The 13,184-nt window shown below is 56.3% G+C and overlaps 1 protein-coding gene across 1 annotated transcript in view; it reads right to left on the minus strand.

Annotated features, from left to right (window-relative positions):
• Spire2 (spire type actin nucleation factor 2) overlaps positions 1 to 13,184 on the minus strand; it is a 30,702-nt gene that overhangs the window by 11,760 nt on the left and 5,758 nt on the right. Inside the window, exons 2-8 of the mRNA XM_047529974.1 lie at positions 9,930 to 9,973; positions 4,918 to 5,277; positions 2,614 to 2,691; positions 2,341 to 2,505; positions 1,464 to 1,550; positions 1,002 to 1,125; positions 367 to 536 (exon numbers count right to left, since the gene is read on the minus strand). Coding sequence (XP_047385930.1) covers positions 367 to 536; positions 1,002 to 1,125; positions 1,464 to 1,550; positions 2,341 to 2,505; positions 2,614 to 2,691; positions 4,918 to 5,277; positions 9,930 to 9,973 — 1,028 coding nt within the window. The remainder of the gene's footprint in view (positions 1 to 366; positions 537 to 1,001; positions 1,126 to 1,463; positions 1,551 to 2,340; positions 2,506 to 2,613; positions 2,692 to 4,917; positions 5,278 to 9,929; positions 9,974 to 13,184) is intronic.

Raw genomic sequence — 13,184 nt, forward strand, 5'->3', positions numbered from 1 at the left:
CTAGATAGGCCAGACCTGTGCAGGAGAAGGATGAGCCCTCCCAGAGGACCACCACGGGGGCCATCTCCTGTCCTCCTGGGAGGAGAGGGCTGCGCACAGAGGGCAGCAAAGGTGCCAGCTTTTCACATCAACCAGGGACCAACCAGCCTCCTGGCCGCAGATGATGGGCCACACCTATTTTCACCCTTCTTTTGCTGCAGGAAGAGGTGGTCTTAGGCCACTGAACCAGTGTCCCAAGGACCCTTCTGAGCTGCCGAGATGGGGTACGGGCCCGAAGCTCCCCTGCCACCCCTGGCTGGCAGCCATGGCAGTAGATGCCCCACCCAGCAGCCCCTCTGGTCCTCAGGGGTCTCTGTGGGTTCTGACCTCAGATGTGGTCATCTCCTCCATTTCGGCTAGGGTGGGTGCCTTGAGCAGGACTCGGGGCCGCGGGCGCTGCACGCTGCTCCCCGCATCCGGGACAGACAGGTTGATGCAGGAAGTGGACTTGACATCCCCAGAACAGGCACTGAGGATGCAAGGCAGAGAGCCGAACCCTGGGAGGCAGGAGGCCAGGCAGATGGGACGTGAGCAGGGAGGAGGCAGGCGGGACAGGCATGGCAGCCCCACAGGCACCACTCACAGAACGGAAGGCTGAGGGACAGTGCTAGCTGGGCTCTCAGCAGCACAGCACAAGGACTGCAGAGCGTCTCCCCTGCCACCAGGAAGACCAGGTCCCAGATGTGGGATAAACGCCTGGTTTTCCCCAACCCCAAAACTTTGCCTTTATTTTGTCTTCCTCCTAAGTGTTGCAATTCATCATAGTAAAAAGTGCAGAGTGGCAAAGTCAGGTCGAAACCTAGAGCTGAAGTCAGGGTACGCTGAGCCTCCTGCCAGAACTTCACAACGCCGCACTGCGTCGGCCAGCACCAACTCCCGATTTGTGGCGTGACCGGGGGAGTGAAGGACTCTAGCCAGGGTCACTTGGGGCCTCTTCTTCCGTCATCCCTCCCCTTGCTCACCACGGGTGCCCAAGCGCTGGTCTCCCACTGGGCGCAGTCTCCGCTCCTGCTTGATTTCCTCCAGGATCTTCTCATGCAGGGTCCTCTGCTTCTGTGGCAATGGGCGAAGCCTTCTCTCTGAGACCTGCAAAGAGAATGGAGCACCAGGTAGGAGGTTAGGTGGGCAATGACAGGGGAGGGAGATACTCAAGGCTTCCAGGAGGCTTGGTGCTGACCCTCAGCCCACCAGGAGTGGGTGCTGACCAGGGGGCACTGCCTGTAGCAGGCACGGGGTGGGATGACCCGCACGATTCCTCCTAGAAGGAAGGAGGCCCAGGGCCCAGGCCCAGCCTTGCAGCCAACAGACAAGGAGCAGAGCCTGTCCACCTCGTCCAGCAGAGATGTGCTCAGGTCCACCTCCCAGGTGGGACACAGGACAGCACTAGGCTCTGGAATGCCCTGCAGGAGGTACAGCGCTGGTACCTGTTTCAGTGGAGGCCGGGAGCGGATGAAGTCCAGGATGAGCTCATGTGCATCCTTCTTCACCCGCGGAGGGATGTCCCCATCGACCTGCCAGGAGGAAGCCCAAGCTCAGAACTGGGCTAGTCTGAGTTGGTAGGGGCTGTGTGCTGGTGCCTGGGGCAACTGGGAGGGTTCACTCAGCCCCTGACCACAGCTCGGCCTTCATATCTGTCCTGTCTCTGATGGCATCAGCTCCCTGAGACCAGGCTGTCTCTAGGACAGGTACACAGTTGGTAGCCAGCTATACCATCCAGTGCTCAAACCTCTGAGCCCAGTGATGTGATCTTTTTGCACCTTGGATTCTTCTGGAAAGGAGCTTGCTAGTGCCCACCTCATAGGGTTGTCAAAGGAATGAATGAACATTCATTTAAAATTCCAAGAGTAGCTGGGGTGCAGTGGTGCATGCCTGTAATCCCAGCAGCTCAGGAGGCTGAGGCAGAAGGATCTCAAGTTCAAAGCCAGCCTCACAACTTAGTGAGGCCCTAAGCAACTCAGGGAGACTCTGTCTCAAAAAAATAAAAAGGGCTGGGGATGTGACTCAGTGGTAAAATTAATAATCATCATAAAATTCCAAGAGTGGCATCCGTCCATGCAAGGGCTGCTGGGTGTTCCTTAAGTGGAAGAACCCTGCAGACTCAGTTCTAGACCCCCCAGGGCCACCCCTGGTGCTCCCAACCTCCTCTCTCCCTTGTCACACTGTGTCCCCAGCACAGCCTTGAGCGGTGGGGCTGAGGGGCCACACCGCCTCATTCACAATCTGTGTGCACTAAGGGGCTGGGTGCTCAGCTTAAGGAGCCGGGGCCTCTGGCGGAGGTGGGTGGGAGCTCAGCACACTCACCATGACCTTGCGCAGCTTGTAGTTCCTGGCTCGAATATCCTGCATCAGCATCTCAAAGGGGGTGAGCTGGAACTCAGTGGGTAGGGGGTTGAACTCTTGCTCCTGCACCTTCTTGAGCTTCACCCCGTGGCGCAGCTCCCGCATGAGCTGGACCCACAGCCGGGCCTGGCCCCAGGAGAGAGAAATGGCCCTCAGCCCCTGGCCTCCCTCGACCCCCAGGCATAGGCCCTGGGGTGACTGTTTTGCGCCCCAGGTCAGGGGCCCAAGTCTTACCCAGTCTGTGTGTCCCAGGTTGTCCAGCTCAGCCAGTGGCTTCACCTGTGGTTCATCCTCCCCCAGTTTCTGCAGCATCTGAGACCACACATCTGGTTAGTCCAGAGAAGGGGGGAGAGCGGCAGACATGGGACATGGGTACCTCCAGCCCTGCCAGGCAGGCCACTTCCTTGCCACATGGCTCTGCGCACCAGCTAAAAAGGGGACCTGTGGAATCCCCCAGGCCGAGGGGCTTGGGAAGACGTCCGGGAGAACCATGCCACCTCCCTTGGAACCACACAGGCACCTAGGTGGCTCCTCCTGGGCAGGGGCTGGTGAGAGTCCAGCACCCATGTGGCACCTCCTCCCATCTGACCCACAGACCCCAGGGAGGTGTGGCAGGTGTGGGAGCCCCTGTCAGTGGGGAGTTCCCCATTTCCCCCAGATCTTAGTGCACACACACCTCCTCAGGGACACCTTGGCCAGCTATTGGCCCGCTCACTCTCTTGGGGCATTCACAGCTGCTTCTCCACCACCATCCCAGCAGGAGGTCACCTGGGACCCAGTCACTCAGAACCTGCAGCTGGACCTCACGCAGCACGGCACACGCTAGGTCCTCAAACTGGTTGAGCAGGGGTAAGTGGGTGCGGGACAGGGTGGTTGCCAGCAGGTCCTGGTAGGATAATTTCCAAACCAGTGAAAATGCCAACATCATGGTGAGGGCCAGGAAAGGCTTTGGGATGGCCAGGTGGCTGTTCTGTGCTGAGAATCTGGGGAAAGGTGCTGGATTTGCTGCCTTGGTTGCCCTGCATCTCTGTGGCAGCCTGGCCCCTGCTCTTACTGAGTCCCCTGCCCTGGAGAAGCATCTGCCCTTCAGCCCACAGCCACACCAGGACAGAACCGGTTACCCTGGTTTCACCCCAAGTTCCTTGCCACATGGCTCTGAGACGCTCTGGGAGATGCTGCCAGCTCAGAGCAGCACGAGGCATGCCATTCTAGTCCTCATGTGGGACCTGGCCAGCTCCAGTGGCAAAGGGCAAGAGGGTGGCTCCCCATTCTGAGCAGGCGGCTTCTGTCCAAAACGCCTGCCTAGACTAGCGCAGCTGTGTCCCACAAGGGACCTGCTCTGTGCCCCTACCACCAACTCCCTGAACTTCAGGCCAATAGCTTGACGGCAGAGCTGTGTGCTCCTGCTGAAGCAGGAGCCTTACTGTCTGAGTGAGCAACAGAATGCAGACTAAGTTAAAAGCATCAGGATCACCTACTGTCTGTGGGGTGCATGGGACAGAATCCCCAGGATGTCAAGGAAGAGTGGAGGGAAGGCAGGATGACCACAGGTACTGGGCAGGGGCTGGTGACCTCCCAATCTCAGCACGTGATGGCTGCAGGGGAGGCTGGCAGTTCAAGCCTTTTCTCAGGACCCATGGGTCAGGAAAGTTAACCAAGAACCCCTTTAATATTAAGAGGAAAGAGCACCCAAAAAGAAGAGGGTGGAACCAGGAGCCAGCTCCAGGTAACTCCCAAAATACCCTCAACCTAAGTAAAGGAGTGGAGCCAATCTCCCGGACCTCTCCAGGTGCCCCTTCTCTCCTCTGTGGAATGCCCACAGGACCAGGGTCTCTGCACTCGGGAGACTCTGCCAAACAAACACGTGGGCTACCTTTGAGCAGCACCCGCTCCTCCAGGAGGGGCCAAGAGCTGGGAGAGGAGACTGCACACCAAACTCAAGGTCCAGGAGGAAGCAGGACAGCCCCAGAGAAGAACTCCGGTTTGGGAGCCAAGGGAGACCCAGCCCTGCCCTATACCGGCTGAGACTCCTGGCAAGGATCCGGCCTCCCAGAGGCTGCACCTGCCTACCTGTAAAAGGGGGGGCGACCTCAGAGGGGGGCCAGAGAGCAAGGTTGGGCGCGCACATGCCCACGGGTGCCCTCACTGAAACACACACCCCACCCCACTTGGAGGATCTGTGTGGTTCTGAGTGGTGGGAAGGGGCTGCTGTTGGCATCATGTCTTCAGAAGAAACTGGGACCTGGGGGACAGGGTGGGGGCAGCAAGCAGGTCTCCCTCAAGCAAATGTGAACATGGGATCGAGGAGAACAGCTGGCTTAGGGCAGCAGGAGTGAGCTGGGAGCCAGCTGCTGCCTCCCTGGGCCTCAGCTCCGTCTCTGAAAAGCTGGCCAAGACATGTGAGGCTGCGCACAAAGCACAGAGGAGTTGCTGTGGGCATTCCTACCAAAGTGGCAAGGATGGCTCATTGGCAGCCACCTGCTCCCCTCCTGGCACCCGCCGCCTGTGGGTATGAGCGCCTTGGTGCCCACTGCTCACCTCCTTAGCCTCCCGGACCCGGGCCAGGAAGGCCTGCAGCTCCAGCGTCTCCACAAAGAGCGCGCGGCACACGGCTTGGTAGTGGGCCTGCGCGCCCCGCGGATCGGTCAGGCGCGCGGCGCAGAGCCGCATGGCCTGGGAGAAGGTGCGCAGGGCGCGGGGGCCGCCGTCTGCCGCCTCCTCCTCCTCCTCCGGACCCCCATAGCCCTCGTCCGCCACCCCGCAGCCGCTGTCCTCGCAGTCGCTGTTGGCCATGAGGTCGATGAGCCGCTCCAGCTGTGGGCTGAGCTCGCGCTCCTCGCTCTCGTCCAGTCCCCAGTCCAGCGCGCGGTAGATGGCAAAGCCCAGCGACTGCACCATCTGCAGGACAAGGAGGGGTTGGGGCGGGGGCGGGGCGCCCCAGGGCTGGGCAGCCTTCAGGCCCCATCACGGGCAGGGAGAGGCTCAGGAGAGGGCCGGCAGCCAGATCTAGTGACAGGCAGGAGGGAGGAGCCACAGGTCCACCAAGGGGACACACCATGGCACGACCAGGTGAGGGGCGCGAAAGGATGTTCCCTGACCGCACAGTCGTTTTGCAAAAGAGCTTGGCGATCCTGGTAATCAAATATGCGTCCAGCTGGTGTTTCCGCCCCCTCTGCAGGTGTTGAACTGACAGAGGTGCAGAAGCACAGCTGCACTCAGGACACTCACAAGGAATGCTACCACGCGGCAAAGAGGAACTCACGCGCAGTCACACGTGCTAAAGTAAGTGACAGAAGTGGGTAGAGGGCCTGCAGGACCCACAGTCCCTTTGCAGGAATCTCAAGAGCTGAGCCTGATCCAGAGCACAGGGTGTCAGGGGCTCCCTGCAGGCATCCCCAGGGAGGGGCTACAGGGAGGTGGTGGAACCCTTAAGGGGTGGCCCATGGGAGGTCTTGGGGGGTGGCTAGGAGGGGAGAGCGGGACCCAGCCCCTTCCCTCCTCTGCTCTGTGCTCCCACCATGAGTCCTGAGCCACACCAGGCCCAAAGCCACAGGGCCAGCTGTCATGGACTGAAACTCCAAAACTGTGAGCCAAGATAAACCTTTCCTCCTTTTTTGGGTGCTGGGGATTGAACTCAGGGGAACTCAGAGGCTCAGTGAAACCACTGAGCCACACCCCCATCCCTATTTTGTATTTTATTTAGAGACAGGGTCACACTGAATTGCTTATGGCCTCACTTTTGCTGAGGCTGGCTTTGAACTCTCAATCCTCTTGCCTGTCTCCAGAGCTGCTGGGATTCCAGAAGTGCGCCACCGCACCTGGCAACCTTTCCTCTTTGTGATTGTTTCTGGTACTTGTCTCAGTGGTGGAATGCTGGCTGACCCTAACCCAGACATGATTAAGTTTGACAACTACCCTTATAAACAAGGGCATCTCCTCACTTACAACTTCAAAACCACATGGACCTGTTCAATGTGCAGAAATTTAACCCTAAAAATCATTCACACTGAGTGGGTGTGGGTGGAACAGGGAAGCACCCAGCAGGGAGGGGCAAGATTCAGTACTGGGGAGCTCGGTGCTATTCTGCCTGCTTTGTTTCATTTGTTTGTAATTTCCACAATTGTAGAGTGCTGGGGACTCGAACCTGGGCCTCCAGCATGAGAGGCAGGCACTCTACGAGATGGGCTATATGGCCTGCACTCTCTGCCTGCTTTGTAAGCACTTGAAATTCTCCGTAATGTTTTCACTTGTTTGTTTTGTTTCGTTTGCAGCATTGGGAACCCAGGGCCTCCAGCATGCTAGGCAAGCACTCTACCTCTGTGCTACATCCCTGGCCCTCAACAAGCTCTTGTGTTTTTTTAAGCACATTAAAAAAATCCGAGAGTTCTCGTGGTAGAGGCCTCTCGCCCCGGCACCTCTCAGCTTGGTGTAGCAGGGAATCCTGTTTCCACAGTCTGCTCTTAGGGCCTGGAGACCAGAGGTCCTATGGGGGAGCTGGCAGAAGTGACCATGAGTCTGTCCTGACACCGCGGCACCGTCTGCCCACCCTGACCGGCATGTTCCCGTGAAGGGTTGGGAATGCTCCAAGCACTGTGTTAGGCCACTTGGCCCAGCTGAATTTGACGGGATGGCACTGCCAATCCTGGTCTCACTCTCGAGGTGGCCTGCATTCTCTCTTGAACCTGCATCTACTTCCTCAGGGAACCTCTGCCTGTGCCTTTGTCTGGCTCCTGCTGAAATTCTTTTCCATCAGGTAAGCCAAGAACCCTGCTGGTCCCAAGTCCAGCTCCCCCTTCCCTCTGGGAACTCCTTGGACCTTTCTCCAAAGACAGCTCTTCTCCCTGACATCTCCTGGTGGCCTGCACAATGATCTTCAGAGCCACTGACATTGGGGATATCTGGCCCACCTGTGACTTTGTAGGGGAGGGAAGCCTGGCAAATGATCATCCCAGTTCCATGGTAAGAAGATAGCAGGCAAGAGTCCCACAGCTGAGGCTGTCTGCCTCCTTCAGATGAGCAAGGAGGAGATTTCTGAGCCCTGACTAGCAGGGCCATCACCCCTTGCCAGCCTGAAGCAGCCACAGAAGACAGATGGTTAGCCAGACTCAGTGTGTATGCTTGTAATTCCAGCAGCTCAGGAGGTTGAGGCAGGAGGATCACAAGTTCAAGGCCAGCCTGGGCAACTTAGATCCCTGTCTCAAAATGAAATGGAAAGGGCTGGGGTGAAGCTTAGTGGTTAGCACTCGCCTAGCATGCTGAGGTCCTTCCTTTTGATTTACTTAGCACTGTTAAGTTTTAAGGGGCTTTCATGCTCATTTTATGACACAGATAGAGAGGATGCAAAGCTCTCCTATGTCAGGGCTTGCTCAGAACCTGGCATGACTCACCTGCTTGGCACGGACAACCCACTGACTTGACCTCTCATCTCACAGGTTGAGGACAGAGGCACAGAGAGGTCAGGTCGCCCAACCCCTGCTCGCGAATGGCTGGACCAGGCCTGGGTCTGTTGTGCAGTGCCCCAGCCTTGTCCCTCACCGCCAGAGCAGAGGCCACTGCCTCCTCTGGGAACTTCCTGGGTCACCTGTTTCAGGGGCTCTGGCTTCCTGGGTATCCACCCCTAGGAGCCCAGGGAACCAGGGCCTGTGCCATGCAGAGCAAGAACAGGTGTCTAACACCAGGGCCTGGGCAGGGGACAAGCAGGAGTGCAGGGTGGCAGTGGGAGGCTAGGGCAGCCGCCCTTGGAGGCCATCCGTGTGTCCTGCTTTCGGTGGACAAGCAACACAGACGCAGCTCCAAGCCACACCCAAGACTCTAGAGCAAAAGGCCACAGTAACCAAAGTCTAGTGGTGCGGGCACACCTGACAGGTGCCAGTCTGACCCTGGCCTGGGCAGGCCGAGCCCCTGGGGCTGGAGGGCTCCAGCAGGCCCCTCGGTGCCCCTGCTGGGTGCCACGGTGGCAGGGAAGGCAGGCAGAAGCTACAGTCCACACAAATTCTCTGATTCTTTTTGGCCCAGAGGTAGATGCCAAGAAAGAGCGAGGAGCCTCAACTGCAGCTGGGCCTTGTGTGGCTCCGACGGTCTTTCTAAAGCAGACCACACCAAACAGGACAGACTGAGGGCAAAGTCCATCCCTCCTCCTAGTGCCACGTTGGGGAAAGTGTTCACTGAAGTCAAGTCTCATCTGACAGCTGCTTCAGTGAAAGTTCTTCTGTGCCCCAAGTCACTGGAAACTTTCTCTGGAAGTAAAGAATGCTTGTTTTCCCGACGGGAAACGTCTGGGCGGTTGGCCAGTCTCAGGACCTCTAGCCCTGCCTGCAATTCCAGCACTGGACAGGCTTAGCAGCCCCAGGGCAGCCAGCCAGTCTGGGAACTTGTCAGTGGTACAGGGTCTTTGCAGGCTTCTTGTGTAGCCCAAGGAGCTCCAGTCAAGATTAGATGCAAGCAGCTCCTCTGCAGAGGCTAACTGCTCTCAGGTGAACTTGGGGCCTCTGAGAACAACAGTCCAGCCTGGAGTATCCCCATACACAGTTCTTTGTGATATATACATATGTATATATTTTTAGTGGTAGATAGACACAATACCTTCATTTTATTTGTTTATTTTTATGTGGTGCTGAGGATCGAACCCGATGCCTCCCATGCGAGGCAAGTGCTCCACCACTGGGGTAAAATCCCAGCCCCTCTTTGTGAATATTTTTAAGGCATCCTTTGGAAAGTCTTTAAGTGATAAACTACTTGGGGACTGTGGACAGCAAGGACCAGCGGTCACCAAGGAGCACTGGGCTTGGGAAAAAGAAACTATCCAGAATATTACACAGCAGTGAAAAGGAATGTAGTCACCAAAGAGCAATGCAGATGAGAATCTGCATTGGAGATTCACACACAGTTGTTCCAGGAAACTCTACATAAGACAAGAACAGAGCCAGCAAGAAAACTGCAACATGCTGCTTAAATGGCAGTATTCCAAGGTGAGATGCACACAGCCTTGGGCAGGTGCTGCCAGTTTCTGGGTTCTCAACAACAGATGTTATACCCTCTTCTGGTCTGTGTCCACTTCCACCCTGAGCATGCCACTACGTTTATTATAAAACAGGTGTTATATTAGAGCTGTGGTGTAAAAATAGTGCAATAATGCACCAAATCTAGGACACAACCTCGGGGCAGGTGGGTGGAGGAAGAAGTGGGATTTGAGTTGTGGGGTGGGTGGGGATTCCTTGGTGTGGGTCATCAGCTGGTTTTCCTGTTTGCCCTTGAAATCCACACCCAGTCCCTGGCCTTGTGCCCTGTGGGGCCAACCAGGCAGATGGCATCTTGGTGAGTAGCATCTCCTCCCTCACTCCTGCCTCTCCAGCTATAGGACAGGACCAGCCCTAGGGCCCTTGCCACCCTGCTGGACCTCTGCGCGTGGCTTCCTCATCAGGCCCTCTGCGTATTGTGCCTTCCTGTCTCACTGAACAACTGCATAACTTTATACACATTATAGTTCACATTGTGCAACACAGGTACATGTTAACATGTATCAAATCCTCTTTAAAATTGTTTTTAAGTACCTGAGCTTCTGAGCTGGCCAGAGACATCATCACAGTTGTGGGCTCTGCAAGAAAAGATAGAAAGTCAAGGTTACGTTGGCAACCTCAGGACCCAAGACGAGCTGTCCACCCTTCCCCACAGCTGCACCCCTAACCCTAGGACCCAACAGACAGGTGGCTCCCCAGGGCTCCCACAGCTGCAATGGCCCTCCTGAGGCCCACGGCAAGGTGGGGCTGCCCACACACCCCAGCTCCATTTCCCTGTAGGGAAACAAACAATCCTCCAGATTCTCCGAAGGAACTCCAGAAAATTCACTGCCACCTGAGTCGCCAGGTCAGACACTTGCCAGGCCCATCATGAGCCAGCTCTGGGCGGGACACGTAGGTGCCAAGAGTGACAGTCCCTGCCTGCATAAGGATGGTGGCCCCTGGGAAAGGCAGACCCCCAGTGTTCCCCAGTGACTGCTCAAGAGAGTGGTCAGCAGGGGCCAGTGAGTGAATCCAGTCCCTGAGGGGTCCAGGCTTGGTTGGAGACAGAGGGGAGAGGAGGGAGCAGCTCAGGTAGGTGTGTCCGCAGGCAGGACACTGGTCTGGAACTGAGGTTGTATGCCTACAAGTCACATTGTCAGAAGGGAACCTCAGGCTCAAAAGAGCTGACAGACTTTGCTTGGCTAGATATGTCCAGCTCTGAATGCAACCCCTGGGTCTGAGACTGACTGAGTCCCTAGTAAGAAGCACATGCACAAGCTGAAGGGTGTTGATGTACTAAACTGAAACTGAGTGATGGCAGGTAGTGAGTTAGCATTTCTCAGGTGCTCACCCACATATGCGGAATACCACCCAGGAAGTAGGCAGCACAGACCCCCATTCACAGATGAAGAGACTAAGGTCAGAGGTAACCTTTGCTCCAAGGTATCATGGCTAGTGGGTGGTGATACCAGAGTGAGGTGTTGGGGGAACCCCAGAATCTGTACCACCAGTTGCTGCCCAAGGCTCCCAGGATGCTGCAGAATGAGATGCAGAAAGCCACCCACTCATACGATGGGAGCTTCAGCTGCTTCAACTCCTCTAGAAGAGGTGAGACGTGAGAAGACAGACCACAAGATGGTCTCCTGCGTGAACCTGCTAACTCCACAAATACTTTCAGAATGCCATCAAGAACTAGGAAGATTGCCAAAGATAAAGGGAGACTGCAGTCCAGTGCAGTAATGGGGACAGTTCACACCAGCCTCAGTGAGGTCAGGAGAGGCAAGCAGCGTGCAGTGGGCTGCAGGTTCCTGTCCTGGGCCAGCACCCAGCTTGCCTGGCAGCCATGACTGGATCCCGGTAGTGGGGAGGAGGTAGACGCATCAGACCCAGGATGAATGTGCTTCCTGGAGGTCAGTGCCTGGTCATGCTGTTGGTCAGGGTAGAAGGGGCTGACAGGGAGGATGGCCAGAGCTCTCTGCAGATGGAGTAAGTGCACACCCAGTCCAGCTCTGCAGGCTGCTCTTTGTGGGAATGTTTTGAATGCTTTGTGTCACTGACTTAAATAGTTCATATGTTAACAAAAAGAACAAAAAATCATGCCAAAATTAAGTGTCCAGGAATCTAATTGTTTTAAGTTGCAAAGACTTAGGAACTCTCTGGGGTTTGATGAGCAAGCTCAGCCTGCTAAAATCAGGGATGAAGGAGATCTCTTTGTGAGGCCCAGAGTGGGCCTCCATGCAGATGCCACAAAACTCCAGCTAGTTCCGGCCTCTGTCTGCACACCACTTCATGGGGGTGGTGCTGGGACTCCTCCTCAGTGGGGAGGAAACTGGGGCTCAGGAAGATTCAGAGGTTCACCTGAGTCCACCCAGCTAATACATGGCAAAGCTGAGTCCCCCCCAAGCCTGCTGATGCCAAAGCACACTCCTGACCAACCCCCAAACAGCCCAGGTGTAACTGCAACGGAGCTGCACTCAGGAGTAGCCAGAAACAGACAGAGGCAGCAGGGACCCAGGAGACTGCTGCTGCCCACTCAGGAGTAGCCAGAAACAGACAGAGGCAGCAGGGACCCAGGAGACTGGTGTCTATCAGTAAGACCTCCAGAGGGAGATGGAGATAGGACACCAGGTTCCCCCTCCAACCCAAGCTCTGCTGTGGGCTGAGATTCCACTCAGTGCACACTTCTGCAGGAAGTGTACCCCTGCCAAGAGAAAAGGGAAACCATTCCAGAATCTCTGGCATAAAATAACAAGTGAGGAGAAATCAGGAAGCTAGGGAGTTCTCTTTAAAACATTCTTGTGTCCTGGAAGTGAAATAAGAGAGACTGCATTTGGAGGAGAGCTGCCCAAAGGACTTTTAAAGTTCCTCTGAGCAGCTTCCAGAGGAAGTGCACAGCCTTGCGTGGCAGGTGAGTGGTGAGAGGTGACCTGCAGCCTCTTCTGCACCTGCCCAAGGAGGACTGAGAAGCACTGTAGAGGTCAGATCCTGGCCAATCTGTGGTACCAGGCTCTGGGTGTCCTCCTTCTGACCACACCTTCTCACCTGCAGGACAGAGACGCACCTGCCCAGGCTAAGAGTGTTACCTCAGAGAAGTTCAGGAATAGAGGCAGAGGTGCTTCCCAAGCTTGAAGCCAGAAGGGTATGCAGAACACCCTAGTGTGTGCTGTGGTGGCTCCTGGGGTCAGGGCAACCTCCCGGAAGCATCATGTGGCCAGAGCAGGCCGCAGGATACTCATGCCTGTTGGACACATGAACTGGCCACAACCCCAGGAAGGCCACCACCAGTTTCTCAAAACCACACTCCTGGTCTTCCAATATAGCAGGTCTGCTTCCAGAAGCCTCTTCACCACCAACCACTCACTCTGCACCTTCCTACCACATGACCCTGGAAACATACACATATGCCCCCTGAGACATGCAAAGGCATCACCACGGGAACTGGGTACCCTGCCCGCCAGAAACGGTGCTCGATGCTTGGATCACTCTACTCCAGGACGCCCTAATTTCAGCTGGGAGGGCAGAGGGCAGCTCCAGGTTTCTGAGTAAAATGCTTAAACTGTGGCTGTCTAGGAGGCCAGTGGCTGGGGACTGTGACACAGGGCTCGTACCTTCTGAATTTGAGTCTTGTGGACACACTAGAGTCAAGAAATCAATTTATGCAAGGGTGCCAGTCAACATGCAGTGCTGCCCTATCTCAGAGGTGGGGTGGAGCCGAGCCAGCAGACTTTGGAACCAAACACCCTGTGTGCTCCCAGCCACCTAGGGCCTCCACAGCCTCGGTCCCCTCTTGCAGGGTGACACCACCCA

The sequence above is a fragment of the Sciurus carolinensis genome, chromosome 16 (genome assembly GCF_902686445.1).
Source record: "Sciurus carolinensis chromosome 16, mSciCar1.2, whole genome shotgun sequence".
NCBI lineage: Eukaryota > Metazoa > Chordata > Mammalia > Rodentia > Sciuridae > Sciurus > Sciurus carolinensis.